At 48.4% G+C, this 16,071-nt stretch overlaps 1 protein-coding gene across 1 annotated transcript in view; it reads left to right on the plus strand.

Annotated features, from left to right (window-relative positions):
- LOC119462460 (intraflagellar transport protein 88 homolog) overlaps positions 1 to 15,086 on the plus strand; it is a 66,893-nt gene extending 51,807 nt beyond the window's left edge. Inside the window, exons 12-16 of the mRNA XM_049672989.1 lie at positions 5,189 to 5,275; positions 6,519 to 6,618; positions 6,741 to 6,831; positions 14,265 to 14,327; positions 14,968 to 15,086. Coding sequence (XP_049528946.1) covers positions 5,189 to 5,275; positions 6,519 to 6,618; positions 6,741 to 6,831; positions 14,265 to 14,327; positions 14,968 to 15,086 — 460 coding nt within the window. The remainder of the gene's footprint in view (positions 1 to 5,188; positions 5,276 to 6,518; positions 6,619 to 6,740; positions 6,832 to 14,264; positions 14,328 to 14,967) is intronic.
- The last annotated feature ends 985 nt before the right edge of the window (positions 15,087 to 16,071 follow it).

The raw sequence follows: 16,071 nt of genomic DNA on the forward strand, positions 1-16,071 counted from the left end.
ACAGGCGAGGAAACGCGTGCTGCGCGCTTCTACTCTGATTTTGGTGATCGAGAACACTCGGATGCATAAGAATACTCTCGTTTGACGACTGCGGAGCCGACCTTTAATAAACTGGGTTCGACAAAAAAAAAGCAGGCTATAGACGTTTTCACGAGGGCACTTCCGACGGTCTGGCGTCGAGAGTATGTGTGAGTGTTGCCTGTTTGGCCTGGACTGTGAGCTTCCCCTGCGCTTGCGTTGCGGAGCGGCAGCTTTCCTTCGATGTTTCCGTTTATTTTTGTCCCGAATGACTTACGTTCGTAAATAATGACATATACTCATCAAAAGGCTACAGGCCAGCACTGTGCAGCTTATGGGTGCACAATGAACCAACGGAAAATAATGATTTTGGGGCCACAACACAGCAATCCACGAGACCACTGCCGATGTGGTATGTTCACGCTTCGCCGGTTTCCTGCATCACCTGAGGACTTAGCATTTCAGTCTAATATGAACCAATGCACACATAAGTTAAATAACGCATTTTGGTAAACGATTTTCGGCACATTTCATTATAGGTAGCGAGAATCGTGAGCTCTTTGGTGCAATATTTTTTCGTATGTAGTGGCAGAAACTACATTTGTTATTCTTTCAAACACGACTTCATTCCAGTGCCTAATACGTGGGTCACACGGCGCACATTTGATCGTGATCGAGCCCGATCTGGGTCAAATTTCTTGGTCTCGATTGGCAATTCTTTGCTGAATCTGCGGAAGGGAGCCAATCGCGGTCGAATATTCCGATCTAGATCGGGCTCGATCGCTATCAAATGTGGCCGTGTAACACCGGTATAAGACAAATTGAAGCACTCTGCGAGAGAACTAGTCGGTAAATACACTTCGCAACGATCTGGAAAAATCGTGTCCTTTGGAAGATGTATGTAGCCCCTGTGTCCATCAAAACATTGTCTCTGCGTTCACACGCATCCTGTACGGCCCTGCTCATAAAGGTAAATAACTTCAACAGTGTGGTGCTGCATGAAGCTCACCCATCTTTGAGCGTTGTCTATGTGCTTGGGCAGCAAGAGAATGCAAAAACTAACGTGTCAACCTCATCAGTGCGGCCTAGCTCCAGTGCTAGAGTTCGGAAACCGTAATGCGCCAACTGTGCGTGGCGTAGAAACGCGCTTAATGAGCCCGCGCAATTAAGAACATAAAAAACGGTATTCGCATGGGTACGCGGACAATAGCATCATGCTTGCAACAATAACAGTAACGAAAAAAAAATTACTCGCACAGTCGAGCAAGTGAAATACTTACGTTCGTGCAGTGACCGCTTCGCTGACCACTAAGCGCTTTGCACTCACGGTCAGTAGTGATTTACAGTCATATGCATGTGTATTTATTCGACAATTGTTAAGGCTCGACATTACTTTATTATGAACATTGCACAGTGAGACGGTGTAAGGGAAACAAGAAAAAGAGCCAATATTATTGGCTTATTTCGCTTCAGAGATAGCGCACACGAACAATTCTTGCCGTATGCCGTATCTTCAATACAAACTTCGCGCACGATCTACGTTAAGGTTCACCGTGAGCGAAGCTTGTTTCAAATTCAGACATCCGAAAGAAAAGCCATTCCATGTAAACAAACGTAAAAAAATAGGTAAACAAATACATCTGTCGAGAACCGAGGGGTCGCAGCGGAGCGCCAGAACAAGAGGACCAGCTCAGCAGGCTTTCAGAACGGACTGGCGCGTGCCGTGCTTGCGCCGCTAGCACGCGCTGCCAACTTTATTCTCCTCGCCACCCGCGGCCGGCCCCAAAGCGCCAGCCGAGAACGCCGACCTTAGCGTCCCCGCATAGCAGCGTCGGTGGGCGCTACAGGGCCCCCCGCCCAGACGGAACGGCGAAATGTGCGCGATTCACTGGGGTGGTCTGGCCTGTGAGTGCAGCAGCGGACGAGGTTTTGGTGGCGGCAGCTTGAGGAACGTGGCCCCGATGATCCCTGCATCTAGGAGGGCGCAGGGGCGACGCCATTGGCGCTCTAAGCTGCAGATGCAGATGTATGGTCGGTGAGCATGGACGGTCGACCGCAGAACGGTGCGGGGAACGCGGCAGCCACGATGACATCGTCCAAGTTTGGGCTGGTCAAGTGGTGAAGACGGTGGTGGGGTGCGTCGGCGCCGACAGCAACATCGAATCCGGCCCCCGCTGATGCTGCGACCGTGGTGACAAACCCGCAACGACGGGACCCGGTTCGCTCTATCGAAGTTAGCGTGGTGCCAACGTGTGAATGTCAGTCGGACCCGTGAACATAGGCTTGGTGTTGAGGGCGGGCGCTTTCGAAGTGCGCGGTAGCAGCGTCCGCCCTGGCACTTGTGTAAAATCGGGTGGACGCAGCGACGAAAACCAGCGAAGCAGCGGGGCTGCCGGCCGCGCTGGGCACGAGTTCTCCGACGCCGAGCACAGCAAGCCGGGGAGGCATCCTTGTGGCCAAACGTCAAGGCAGTGTGGTTGGGGCGTTGAAGCCGAGACACTGAACGTGCGCTGCGAGAGGAGACATGCGACAAGGGCTCCACGAGAAAGACACTGGCGTAGCTAGGAAGTTCAGTGCACGTGATAGCTGGCGGACCAGTCTCACCGCAGTGATGCCGCAGGATTTCACTCGGAACAGGCGGACTGATAGGCGTCTCGACAGCCGTCAAGGCACGGCTCGCTGCTGAGTCATCTCCACGGCTTGGACTGGGGACGCCATGTAACTCGGGTGGAGACGGAGTGCATGCCGACTCTTTGGTGTGCTCGGGTGTGGATGCAAGGTGGTCGTTGCTGAGGACTAGCGGGCTCACCAGTTGTGTAGTTGATGGTGCGGGCAGTGCGGCGGGAGGTTGTTCGTCGTCGGGGAACGAACAAGACGCGGGAGGCGCAGTTGTCTTCTTGTCTCCGCACAGTGGCTCCTGTGGTGTAGGTGCGGCGCAAGATTCGCGAGCAGTGGCGCAGCGTTCACCCAGCGCCGATGGTGAAGAGGACGACGTAGTTTGAGCCATTCCTTCAGAAGCGTCAGCCGTTGAAGGAAACTGTGTCGTGCTGCGTAAGTGATCGGGAACTGGTACGCCAAAGTGTTGAAAGAAGGCGGTCTTGAGGCCCTCGTACATGTTCTGGTCTGATGACGGAAGGTCAAGACAAGAGAAGACGTCGGTCGGAATTTCTCGCTTGAGGAGTAGGTACCGCCAGAAATGTGACGATACGCCATTTACGTATAGCTGTGCGTCTACCTGCGCGAACCACACGATAGGGCTGTGCGGACGGTAGGGCCACAGTTGCAAACGCCAAGGGTCGTCGAGCGTTGGTGGGCGCCACTCTTCTTCCAGCTGGTCCATGGCCGCGGGCAGGGCTCGGTAGCAGGTGATGCTGAATCGGTCCTTGTTGATACCCTGAGGATCACGTCCGAAGTCACCAATGTAAGAAACCGAGGGGTCGCCGCGGAGCGCACGACCAAGAGGACCAGCTCAGCAGACTTTTAGAACGGACTGGCGCGTGCCGTGCTTGCGCCGCTGGCACGCGCCGCCCAACTTTATTTTTCTCGTCAGTCGCAGCCGGCCCCAAGGCGCCGGCCGAGAACGCTGACCTTAGCGTTCGCGCTTAGCAGCGTCGGTGGGCGCTACATATCCTTATAACAAGTCCTGTTATAGTAATTCGCAAGTCCTGTTATAGTAATTGGGATTGACAGTATGTATAAATAAATACTAAAAATAAAAATCCAGCACCTGGGCTGTATCAGTTGCGCTGGCATCTGTGATCACCGCCGCGCGTCGTTTCGCTGCAGGTACCGCGCTGCTCGATCGCCACGCTTATGTTTTTACATTTTGTTATAAGCACCCTGCACTGCACCAGATACAATAAATGTTGCATGATTGAGCTGTTCAGTTGCTTCGGAAGCGTATGGAGTAACCACCGCATATCTACCAACCACTGACATGCGTCGTCGGGCCGCCGGTGTCTGGTTCTAAGCATTGCCCGACAGCTACGTACGCGCCTGCTTTCGCTAAATGAGGCAACCCTCAACCGCGAAACGTAATGATGATCAGAATCAAACGACGATACGGTCACATGTGTCCAGCAATAACAATGAAATATACCGCTTATTAGCACGCCAGGTCTCGACGAAGCAGACGCAGCTGCCGCCGCTACCGACGACGAAACACCGCATCCACTGGCTCGTCTTGCTGTTGCCATGGCACACCACACTGAGCGCTCACGCGAGTACGTGAAACATGTAACAAATCAAGCGGCACAAGATAAGCGAAGCGGACGAAAACAATCGAAATAATGCGCGGCGAAGATCACACAACCGAAGTGCGGCGGGCCTGCTCTCGCAAGGCTCACAGTCCACAATGGCGGCATAACATGTTCTGACGCTAGACGTCGCCCGTGTCGGGCAATGGCGCTACTCAAACGTCGGTTTGTGAAAAGGTCTATAGTGATTGGCGGTGGTCACTTGTCCTAATTTTGACTGCCTGCGATTGTTTAACGAGCAAACATGAGCGTTATTGTGTTGCGCCTCCGTAGGAATAATGCCACAGTTTGTATGAAGGGGCGAATCAAATGAGAACGGAACGCCAGGAGTTGTGGACATAGTATTGTATAATATCTTGTATCTTCTATGAAGTTGAGTGTACTGAAACAACAAAAACAACAGCAACAACAAAATACAAGCACACTATCAGCACTTCTTTATAATGATACTCAGCATCATACAAGGTATTATACAATTCGATGTGCACAACTCCGGGGGTTCCATTTTCATTTGATCCACCAAGTCAAACACCTGGGGCGGCCTGCACGACCGTTTAATAACGAAAATAATAACGAATTTAAGAACGCGTTCTTCCTAGTCCTCACGAGAACGCGTTCTTTAATTCGTTATTATTTTCGTTAATTACATGTTATAGCAAGCCGCCCCCCGTCCCGTGCTCAGGCAGGGAACGCCATCGCCACTGAACCACGGCAGGTGGAATGTGATATCGGAATAACAGAGAGAATCTGGCTGAAACATTTTTATGTCCATTTACCATTTCCGTAAGCTATCTGCCGAAGTTATCAATAAGCCGCTTCTCTTTGCATGTGATTGCAACTATCTATAGCTACACAAGTGAGTACGTGTGCGCACTCGTAGAAGACATAATCCTCGTGCCATTTTTTTTCCACAGAAGACAGGAAGCCGAATGGTGCATCTCAACAGCCGCCAAGCTCATCGCCCCTGTGATCAGCAGTTCGTTTTCTGAAGGCTACGAGTGGTAAGCTGCGAAGCTATACCGCGACTGCATCGAATATGTGTCGCGTATCCCTTATGGTGCTTCCTGTGTCATTCCTGCCTTCCCTGTCTGGGGCTGCATCTGTAATCGTATTGCACTCATTACGATTAGCATGGCTGTTGGAAAAATTCCTGGCAGTGATCTGTAAATCTTGAATGCTGTTAAAACCATCCCCCTTCATGGTACTATTTTCATACGCAGTCCATACCAATCCCGCGTTCGTTTGATGGAGCATAACTAAAAAAAATGCAAGAAACGAAAGACTTTAGGATTTAGGTTAGGATTTCTTGCGGAACTTGTCAATAGGAATGTTGCTGTTAACCCCTAATCGGATTTACCGCGTGGAGTTCGTTTGCCCTTAATAACAAAAATGAACTCTCGTAAGAACAAAAGAACGAGCTTCGACAACTAGCTAGGCTAATTTTGGATGTTGATGAGGGACTTGTTTAACAATGACAGCTACGCCGAAGAGGATGGTGTAGCAGAGGTCTCCGCATTAATTTTGGCAGCTCACTGCGGTTCTCGGTAGCGCACGAAAAATGCAGAACACGCATTTTTTGCGCACCACACCCACTATTATGCTCGCGTCAAGTCTGATAATCGAACCAGCCACCTCGCGATATCGCTTCAATTTCTTATTCGTACAATTTTTTGTTATTAGACAAGGCACGAATATATTCAGTCTCAGCCGATGGGTGCGTTCAGTTAAAAAACGCTTGACTCTCACCTTGGTTGCGCTATCAACATGGCATGCGATAGTTGAAAATACGAGCTCTTCTTGATATGCTTAAGTTGGGTCTGTCTAACCGAATTACAACTGAAATTGCACAGGATAAGGATGCTTTCGTATCAACTGCACGAGAAGTTAACAGAGCAACTCATTTGCGATAATCGACCATGCCGCTGCGCACGTGACCAATATTGATTAGAGAACATGGAATCAAGTGTTACTCGTTCCGGAAAATTCCGGGCACAAAAGTTGTCTCACTTAAAGATGTTGGAGCGTGGGGAATGCATCACAAGCTGCATTGCAATGCGCATTGCTTTGCATTGTGAGATACGGTCTGGTGTGCCTGCATGTGGTGCCGAAGGGTGAAGTATTGTTTAATAGTTTTCACAAAATATAACGCACTTCACTGTGGCTCGAATATTGTACTATTCGCACATACATATGCATGTATGCATGCCTATTTGTACGTGTATCGTACACGTTGTTTTGCCGTAGGTGTCTGGAGCAAATCAAATCATCCGCTTACGCCTACATCGCGAACGATCTGGAAATTTGCAAGGCTGTCGCTTACCTGAGGAAAAGGGAATTCAATCAGGTGGGCATGAATATCTCAGTTGTGTGAAAGTAACCCCTGCTGCAGCACAGATCGCTGCTGTGGCGCAGCCTTGAAGGAAACCGCACAGACGCGTACTACAATACCGTCCTCGAACTTCGCAGGCAATCGAAACACTCAAGGCCTTCGAGAAAAAGGACACGAAGGTTGCCAGCACTGCCGCCACGAACCTCTCGTTCCTGTACTACTTGGTAAGTATATACTGCCTCGGAATGTTATCGGGCGCTCTTCATCCTGTGGGCACCAAAACTTGGGTTCAATGCTTTCGAAACAAGTGCATGTAATAAGGCGATCGTGCAAAATATTTTTTTTCAGAACTTTTTAGAGAATCACAGCGCAGCAACATGAAAGAGAAAACCATGCAGGAAGACATGCGGTTGGCAAAGTATGATCCAGGGAGAAAAACTCGCGCATTTCGTCAAAGACTCTTGCAGCATTTCTCTACACATGTTTGGGCGCTTGTGCTTAGCGCAACTAAATCACCGCGCATGCTACAATGTTTCGCAACGAAGGGTTGCACTAAACTTAGCTTTAGTGGTGCTTGGGTACTTGTTGAATACCGAAATACGAGTCAGTTGAATATTATATGCATGCTTAAAAGTTGCTACGACCTACCGAAGACGAGAGCACTTTTGGTGAAGTAGTAAACACTGAAAAATTGTGCAGAAACCATGAACGGTGACTGTTATGTAAGCGAAAAATTTGCCGACTATCTGCTTGCTTCGCTGCAAATGACGTCAAAAGACGATAGTCTTCTGCCGCCCCTGATACGTAACACCCTCTCTTCACCGCCACGTAACACCGTCACTGCCACGGTGCTTCCTTGTCATTCACTCTTTTACCGCTGCTGACGTAGGGGCATGTGCGTCACGTGTTTTAACAATGTGTAGTTTTTTTTTCCCCGCCGTAAGTTTAGCTTGAGTGCCATCAACTCGGCGGTATAAGCTAAGAGGTATTGAAGGACTTCGTACCGCAGCATTTGCTTTCAGTTAGCTCTTTTGTTTTGATATTATCGCGCGATATTGTTTTCCCTGCCTGTTGCTTTGAATATATAGCTAGGAACACACTTGAACACATAACAGGGCAGCGCGATAAACACGGACGAAGAAAGGTTCATACACAGGATGGGCGCACACTTCCAACTATATTTCAGAATAAAAAAATGTGCGCTATTATACGGTAACAGAGCCTTTCTTGTTCTTGTTCTATTGTCGTGTAAAAGCGCACATTCCAAGATTGCAAAAAGGACCATTGTGATGCTTTGTTGTTCGGCATTTGAGAAATCCTGTCAACATAGGGTTAATGAAAGCCTTTTACACCAGGCTGATCGCCTGAGCAATGCTGTCTACCCATAACATCTGATTTTAACCTCCTGTGAGCGTGTTTTGCAGAACTTGAAAGTGAATGGAAAGAAAAACCAGCTTAGAGCTGCAAAAAGGCTATTTGATGTAATGCCCTAGATGCACCATGTGTCACACATTTTGAAGAAAGTTGCCAATTGGTTTGGGGTAAGAACAGTTTGTACCGCTCCATGCAAGTTGCCAAAGTGTGTGCAATGATGTGCAAAGAAAGGCACATTGTGTGTAACAAACGGCACGCCAAACGCTTCACAGAGTGCGCTTCGGCTGTCGTTTACATTATCCTCTTGTCTTGTGAAAGAGTATACATAGGTTTGTTTTCACGAAAGGGCCCGAGAGCATAGCTGGGCTGTACGCAGTAAAACCGATGGTTGCTTGATATTCATTGTAAGCGGTGTGGGTGCACGCCGAATTTTGAAAACACAGCTTTCCTATCCAGATCAAAGGACAAACTGCAAATGGAGGTCATAGAAGCTTATTTTATTGCTAAGAATATTGACAAATGCTAAGCATGCCTTCAGTGAATTTACTTGCAAAGAAGCCGCATTTTCAGATGGTTTTGTTTAAGTGGCACACAGTGTTCCTTTGAATCTTCGCATCACGTTTTTTCAGCTCACGTGATAGATTCGTCTACGTATCCGCGCATGTCTGTGACGCGATTCATTTGGCATACATGCTTACTATGGGGTGTGTCTCTAATAGGGATTACATGGAAGCGCTTTAAGTCTTTACCAAAGTTGTGTGGCACGTGTTGACTATATATGTGTATTGATATAGGCTCGCTTTCTTGTTCTGAAATATAGTTGGAAGTTTGTGTCCGTTCTGTGTACGTACCTTTCTTGGTCATCATCATCATCATCGTGAAATCTTTATTTTGACTGATGAGTTTGGAGCACGTAGGCTCCTGATCCCCCGTACGACTCCCCTGCACTCATGCGTTTATGTTGCTTCGGTCCATATACTGCTGGCAGCCCGGTCGGTAGCAGTGGTCGGCACTACCGGATCTCCGGAGCGTAGCAGAGTCTCCCAGTCCTCCCAGGTCTTCAGGTGCTCTAGTACCCACGGGAGAGTATCTGCCGGGTAATGAGAAAGGAGACTGAGAGCAGAAGCACGAGGTTCAGGACAGAGTGTAGAGCCTGAAGTGAGGAAAAGTGGGTGATAGTGAGAAAAATTGAGAGGAGAGGGGAGCGTGTGTGTTTGTAACTGGAGCCAAGGGTTGCTTGTCGATTGCTAAGGGATTTGTGCGGTGGAGGTACGGTGGCTAGATGGATAGGTGTGCCGTCCGCCGGGCACGAAGAGTAGTTCAGCGCTTCTCCTCATCATGACGACAAAATTCGCGCTATACGGTCGGGGGTTTGTCGCAGGCGGCGCGCGTCGTCTGCTGCTGCGGCCGTTTTGCAGTGGAACTTCGGCGCACTTATCCGTGTATTTAAACTGGAAGCTGTCTTTAAGTGACATCAGAGGCAGTTACGAATTTTATCAATGCATGTATGTTACTTGAATGGTGAAAGTATCGTATTTGAGTCGTCCGTCGGCTGCCTCTTCCCAGGATCGAGAGGTAAAATATATAATTGTGTTGACAATTATTAAGATCTTTCACGTAAGTCTATTAATAAGGACACTAATTCTGAAGCAAAGTAATAGCTTTGCGGAAGTTCTAAAGGCGAGAGCGACGAAAATTCGTATTTCGAGACAGCATATATTCAGGAGCCCTAAAGCGACGTGTGGCGGCGTCATTCGCGCACGAAGTGTGCTTTCTCGAGACCGCGTCGGAGGGTTATTTTTTGTTTTAATGAACGTAGAACAACGTGGAATAAATATTAAAATTCAAACAACCAGAGTGTTTAGTGCAATTTTTTACTGTTGTATGTGCTAACATACAACAGGGGAAGTAGGAGATCACAGGGAGAGGCTTTCGTCCTGCAGTGGATATAAATAGGCTGATTATGGTGATCATGATGATACTATTGCACGAGGTAGGTATACGAGACCAATAAAATTCTGTCACGAGTAGACTAGCTGTCGGTTATAGAATGAAAAAAAATACTTATGCCTCTTGATCATCATATAAGTATATTTTAATGTGTTACTCATGCTTCGAGCAAACACACGCGCAAACAACTGTACGAAAAAAGCTATGACCGCAAACAAGGTTTAGGAAGTACAGCACTGCATCGCTGCGGTCACAAGACATGTCGCAATTTCATGTGCTTTTTCTTTTCCCGTGTGCGTCCAGACGCCAAGTTCCTGCTCTTTACAAGAAAGTGAAGACGCGTTATGGAATAAAATTTGATAATTTTGTGTGCAAGTTCAAGTTTGTGTTGCTCACAGTCGACCATTCCTGGAGGCTTCAGTTGGATGTAGGATGAAAAATCCACTAGGCTCTCACGCCTCAGCGCATTTGCACTGAGACAGTGCATGAACGTATTTTCTAGAGATGTCACCATCTTCTTCAGACTATCGGAAGGAAATGTCAGCCCACCCATGTTCACGTGAACGGTCAGTGATGACTCTGGAGGAAGAGGTTGTCCTATTGGCGTGAACAAAGCACGGAGAACATTCCGTACACCTTTCCTTTGCCACGAACTTTCTGGCCACATAGCCGGCCACATAAAATATCAGCCTGGTAATCACTTTTTTCTGTTGCCATGCAGCTGTGGTCAATTTCACAGGCACTGAGCACCTCGTGCGCTGCTTGTAAGTTCCCAATGTCTAGGAGGCCAGTCGACGTGCTTCTGTTTCTTTGTCACTTGCTCCTTGAGGTCGCTTACATTAAGGAGGCTGCTCAGCAAGCCCGAAGGCACATTTCCAGAAGCAGAGCTCTTCGACAAATTCATAAATTCCAGTGTATTAATCGATAGTAAAAACTGCACGGGTGTTGGATGGTCGTTTGTGCCAGACATCTGTCGCAAGATTCCAAACAGCTGTTCCAAAATATGTTGGCTCAGTCTGGACGTCATGATGTACCTGAAGCCAAGCTTGGTGGTAGCATACTGCAACAGGGAAAGTGTGCTCGACAGCGTAACACGTAGACCCTCCGCTGTGCTCGCCGATATGAAGCCACCGTTCTCAGCGGAACGCTCCCACTCATTCAAGTACTCGAGGAACTCGGCAAGTCGGTCAGCTTTTCTTGAGCTGAGACGAAGGGCGGCTGCAGGAAACCTAGATGTCATGATCTCAATCACGTCTTTCATCAGTCTGACAAAAGACTCAGTCGCGTTGATGGAGCCATGCCTCCACTCAATTTGTTCTTTATACATGAAAAGACCTCGTCGAACTTCGTCAGAAAAGATGCGAAATGCGTAGCTGACTCGCATTTTTTCAAAGCCGTCTGGCTTAACAACCGATCTGTGAATTTTAGGCATCGATTTCAAGGAGATGCTTCCTTGCTGGTCGTATTCCCATGCAACCTCAATGTGTTTCACAGTTGCGGTTCCCTCGGGCGTCGCGAATGGATGGTGCAGGAAGCTGTTCCTCACGTTCTTTACCAAATGTGGAAAGTCTGATACGAAGTGCAACTGGCGTTTGGAGTCAGCAGGGTGTGATGTCTTACAGACAACTCGCTCTAGTTTTCCTCTAATGCCAAAAATACGCCAAATGGATCGATTCCAGCTTGCAGCGTCAGTCGTGACAAAGTCGACGAAAAGGCCAGATTTCTCGGCCAATATAATGCACTCAAGAATGATTTTGGCAAGGAGATTGGCCTTCACATTTCCTTTTGACGCAAAGACACCTAGCACTTGGTGCCATTTCCATGTAAACGGCTGGAATATCACTACCAAAGCATGGTCTGCCATGACAGAATTTGCACTGCCTGTCGAAAATTGCCCCAGATCGACGAGTCCATTAACTATCCCGTACTGATTCACGGACAGATTTTCAGGCAGCTTCATTTCGTCTAGCAATATGCCACCATGACGCTGATGCTCAGGCATTTCACAGCATTTTTCTTTCAGCGCTGAAAACACTCTTCTGTTGAAGCCGAAACCACTAAATCAGCGCAGGTAGGCAGGTCCGTCCAGGAAGCAGCATGATCCTTTCCTTGCCTAGGTGCTCATAGAGGTGTTTGATTTTCGTGCGCATCAACAAGCATTCAAGTATCCACTCAGCCTGATACTTCATGCCTTTGGTGCTGCTGCGCTTGCAGGCGTTGAAACAAGCCATGAACTGTAGCTGCTGCTTCAATGGCAAATCTTTTATTTTAGATTTCAAAGTGTAATCTGTGAGTTTACGGGTTTTTTCCCCCATATAGTGGACCGTTGCTTCTGTGGTGACTACTTTTTGCCTATCGCCCTTTTTCAGTTTTTGGACTGTAAGCTTGTATCTGTATGTGCAGTTGCCAGTACATTTATTCTTCCTTCGTCTATATGAGAGCTGCTTCTGCAGCAGCTTTCTGGTGTAGCGGCAGTGCTTGCAGCAGTCGTTTTCTTGGGAAGCGATGCCACTGCACTTCAAGCTGAATTTTCTGCTGCCATGGCTCTTTGTATTTGCTGTCGTTTTTGCCAGCACACCTTCAAGCTTCCCACTTGCTTTAATTCCTTGACACGGGATCATTTTGTCAACGTTCGTCAGGAGTACGCTCATTTCCTCAATTGTGTGCAAAGTCTTCTTCAGTACCACTTTTCCTTGAACACAGACACTAGCGAGAATTTTACTGCCACAAAATTGTACAAGGACAACCTTTACTAGGGTGATGCTGTGGCCATCTTTTGAACAAACTTGAAAACGCCGCAGTTTCCGGGCTATCGTTCATTGAATGCAGTGTCCAGGAAACTGTTGGGCAAAGTGCAGGGCCGTCACATCAATGTTTTCTTGAGTGGTTACAACAGGCGGATCACAACAAGCGCTGCTTTCATTGGCAAGTGATTCGGTGGAAATCTGTCGAAGTTCAGGCGCGCTTTCTTTTTTCGCGTATTTTACCGGCCGACATCCCGTCGAAGTCTTGCTTCTTTGCGGGAATGGTCTTTGAAAGGTAAGCAGGCGCGCCGGGCAGTATTGATGGAACAGCGTCGCTTCTTAGCCGCGGATATGCCCTCGGAATCTGTACAACTTGCCCGCCTATCACATGAGTGTAGTGACGCTCAACGAACTGGTCCTCAAAGTGGCGCTCGCACACTACCGAATGCAGTTGAAGTTCTTTGTCAGCGCGGTGAAGTGCACGTCCCATTTTTTGAAGCAGTTCTGGGTCACGCGGCGTCGTAAAAAAGCGATATCTTCTGCCCTTGGCTCGCATGTTGTAGCGGGACTTACAATAGGGCGCAAAGCAAGTGGTGTCCCTCCTGGTTTTCTTTCGGGCGTAGCGACATTTTCACTCAGTCCTGGATCCTGAGGAGCTTGGCACTGACGAGTGTTATCCACGGTATCCATTCCACTGCATAAACATTCAGGTAAGTGATAAAGAATGGTGCTATATCACGGCTGCGAGTGCAGCTCAGCGTGCCGTCTACCTCTTAGCAGACGATATAATGACAGTTTTTGAGGGCAACTGATTAAAACAAGAAACATCACACGTTTTATAGTATCTTTCAGTGCATAATTTCCACTTTATTTCAAGTTTTAGTTAGAAAAAAACAAAGTATTTGAAATCTTACAGGCGCGCAATAGCAGCAGTCTTAGTAGCAGACGACGCACACTTCGCGGCAGACCTGCGACTGCAGCGCCACTCCTGCTGTCATGATGTGGAGAAGCAGTGAACTACGCCGGTCGGCACACCTACCAATCTAACCACCGTAGTGGAGGGTACAGCTGACGCGCCATTTTGGAGGCCTGCGTCAGCTCGTTGAAAGTGTGAGCGCGCTCCTTCGTGAATCCTGGATCCGAGTCCGTGTTTTTCGCGCTGCCCTGCTATGTGCTCAAGAATGCGCCAACTAGCCGCAAACAAGGAGATTTAGGCACACGTACATATTTCGATGTCCTGCCAAGTCATGCCAATTAAAGTTCCAGGTGCCTTTGGTAGTTTGTTACTGCCTGCAATGACTGCCAGTCAAGCCCACTGCTGCTTTTGGCAGCCTGTTTCTTGTAACTTTGCTCTAGACGCGTGTAGTATATTACTATTATCTGATGCTTACGATCGTGCGCGTGACAAAAGATTGAACAAGTAAACATGCCAACGCGCACCCTTTGCGAATGAATGTGTTAGGTAGGAAATGTCTACATTTGTGGCTAATTAGGCTCCTTAACAGGGCTCTTAAGTTCTCACAAACGTAAACACGCAAGGCGAACATTTCGTTCTGATTTGATGACCAAATGCTGTATACTGCGCAGCAAAAGACCTGTCCCAAGCGGACAAGTATGCGGACCAGGCCGTGCAAGCGGACAGATATAACGCAGGAGGTAGGTGACGCATAAAACGCACTGTGTTCAAATCGGAAAGCCTTCAAAGACACGATGCACGTTATTGCTATGTGATCCTGAAAACAGACTACAAATTGCAAGAGCCGTGTTGTCATAGTGACACAGGCACATTTAAAGCCTGCGGTAGGCAGACGGGGGGGGGGGGGGGGAGAGGGGGGGTTGACTGTGAAGCTGCAGCGTCAGGTCGCGCTGCAGAACATTATGTTCCTTTTGAATTTTCTAGAACCCTGTTTTAGGGACACGAGCGACGCGCAATCAGCTTGGTTGCGGAATGACAGGAACGCATCCTTGCGATCCGCTCCGTCGGCTCAGTAGCGAAGCAAGGTCGTCGTTCTGCTTTCGGCATGCGGCATTAGTGTTTGCGCATGCGCGACAACGTTTCTGCTCAGTGGCTGCCTGGCCATTGTATGAGCAAGCAGACTGTAAAGGCTTAGCTAAATTCTCCAGAGTCTCGTTACTCGCGCTCTGTACATTCATTCAACGTCTACGAGCACTGAAGCTGCGCTTATGCCAGTGTGTTTGTATGCAATTGTGGGCAGCAACCATCGTAATTTAGCTGTGTGTTTTTCAGTGGTTTGGAATAACAATTCTCTTGACAGAACCTCTTGTGCTGTTGCAGCTCTCGTGAACAAAGGCAACTGCTGCTTTGCGAACAATGACTTGGACCGGGCGGTCGAGTACTACCGTGAGGCCTTGACCACAGAGGGCCGCTGCGTCGAGGTTTGTATACCAAGGTGAGGACATTGTGCACATTACTGAAGAAATTACGCAGCACATGCGGTGCTTTCTTCTGCGGCTGTGGAGGAGACGTACTGTAACAAAGCTTCTTGTAGTGGCATAAAGGACGGAAATATACGAATGGATATGTTGATAATTCATACTGAATTCACCAACTCAAATGCGTGCAAAATGCATGAAAAATTTGTCGCAGTTTCACCGAAAGGCGAAAGCACCAATTGTGATAGCAAATTAGTAGAGAGCTATACGGAGTAAGGATAGTAGTTTTATCACTGTATAAACTTGGACATGCAGCAGCACCAGCAAAACGCAGAACTGTTGTCGATGCCGTCGGCGTTTTGTCCGCGTTCGCACCAAACGTGCGCGCGTTTTTATAAATAATAATAATACGGTGGCGCTGAGACCGTGCACCTCAAGGGCTGCAGAAGATAGCGCCAACCTTTCCCTTTCCCTCAAGAACCACTTAATAAGACGTATTTGGTGCCGCAGCTAAACATCGCCTCCCTCCCTCCGTCCCCCACAGCTTTTCACGCGACGGAAAAAGTTGCGTTTGCTCTCTATACATGGAGAGGAGGAAAGAGACGCTTAATTCTGCAGCCCTTCAGGGAGCACGGCGCAGAACGCGCGTTTGCTCCCCGACGTGCGTTCGCTCCCCGTGAAAGCGCGCGTCCCTCGCGCCCTTTCACTCGCACCTACCGCGTCCGGAGCGCGGCGACAATTCATCGCCGTGGACGTCATACGGAACCTCATGACGACGACGACGGCGACGCCGACGGCACAAATCTGCTTTAGAGTGTCCATATAATTGCTATCGCAATAAAAGCGAAATTGATAATTACATGCGGATCAGTGTGACGTGGCTATACGCAGGGCGTTGTAACACTGATTTACCGGCGGCTATAACTATGCGCTCTCTGGTATGAACGTTGCTAGCTCGACGTTGTTAGCTCGAAATAAATGCACGAGGTATTCGCCGAGTCTCTGT

Source organism: Dermacentor silvarum, chromosome 8 (assembly GCF_013339745.2).
Source record: "Dermacentor silvarum isolate Dsil-2018 chromosome 8, BIME_Dsil_1.4, whole genome shotgun sequence".
In the NCBI taxonomy this organism is placed as follows: Eukaryota; Metazoa; Arthropoda; class Arachnida; order Ixodida; family Ixodidae; genus Dermacentor; species Dermacentor silvarum.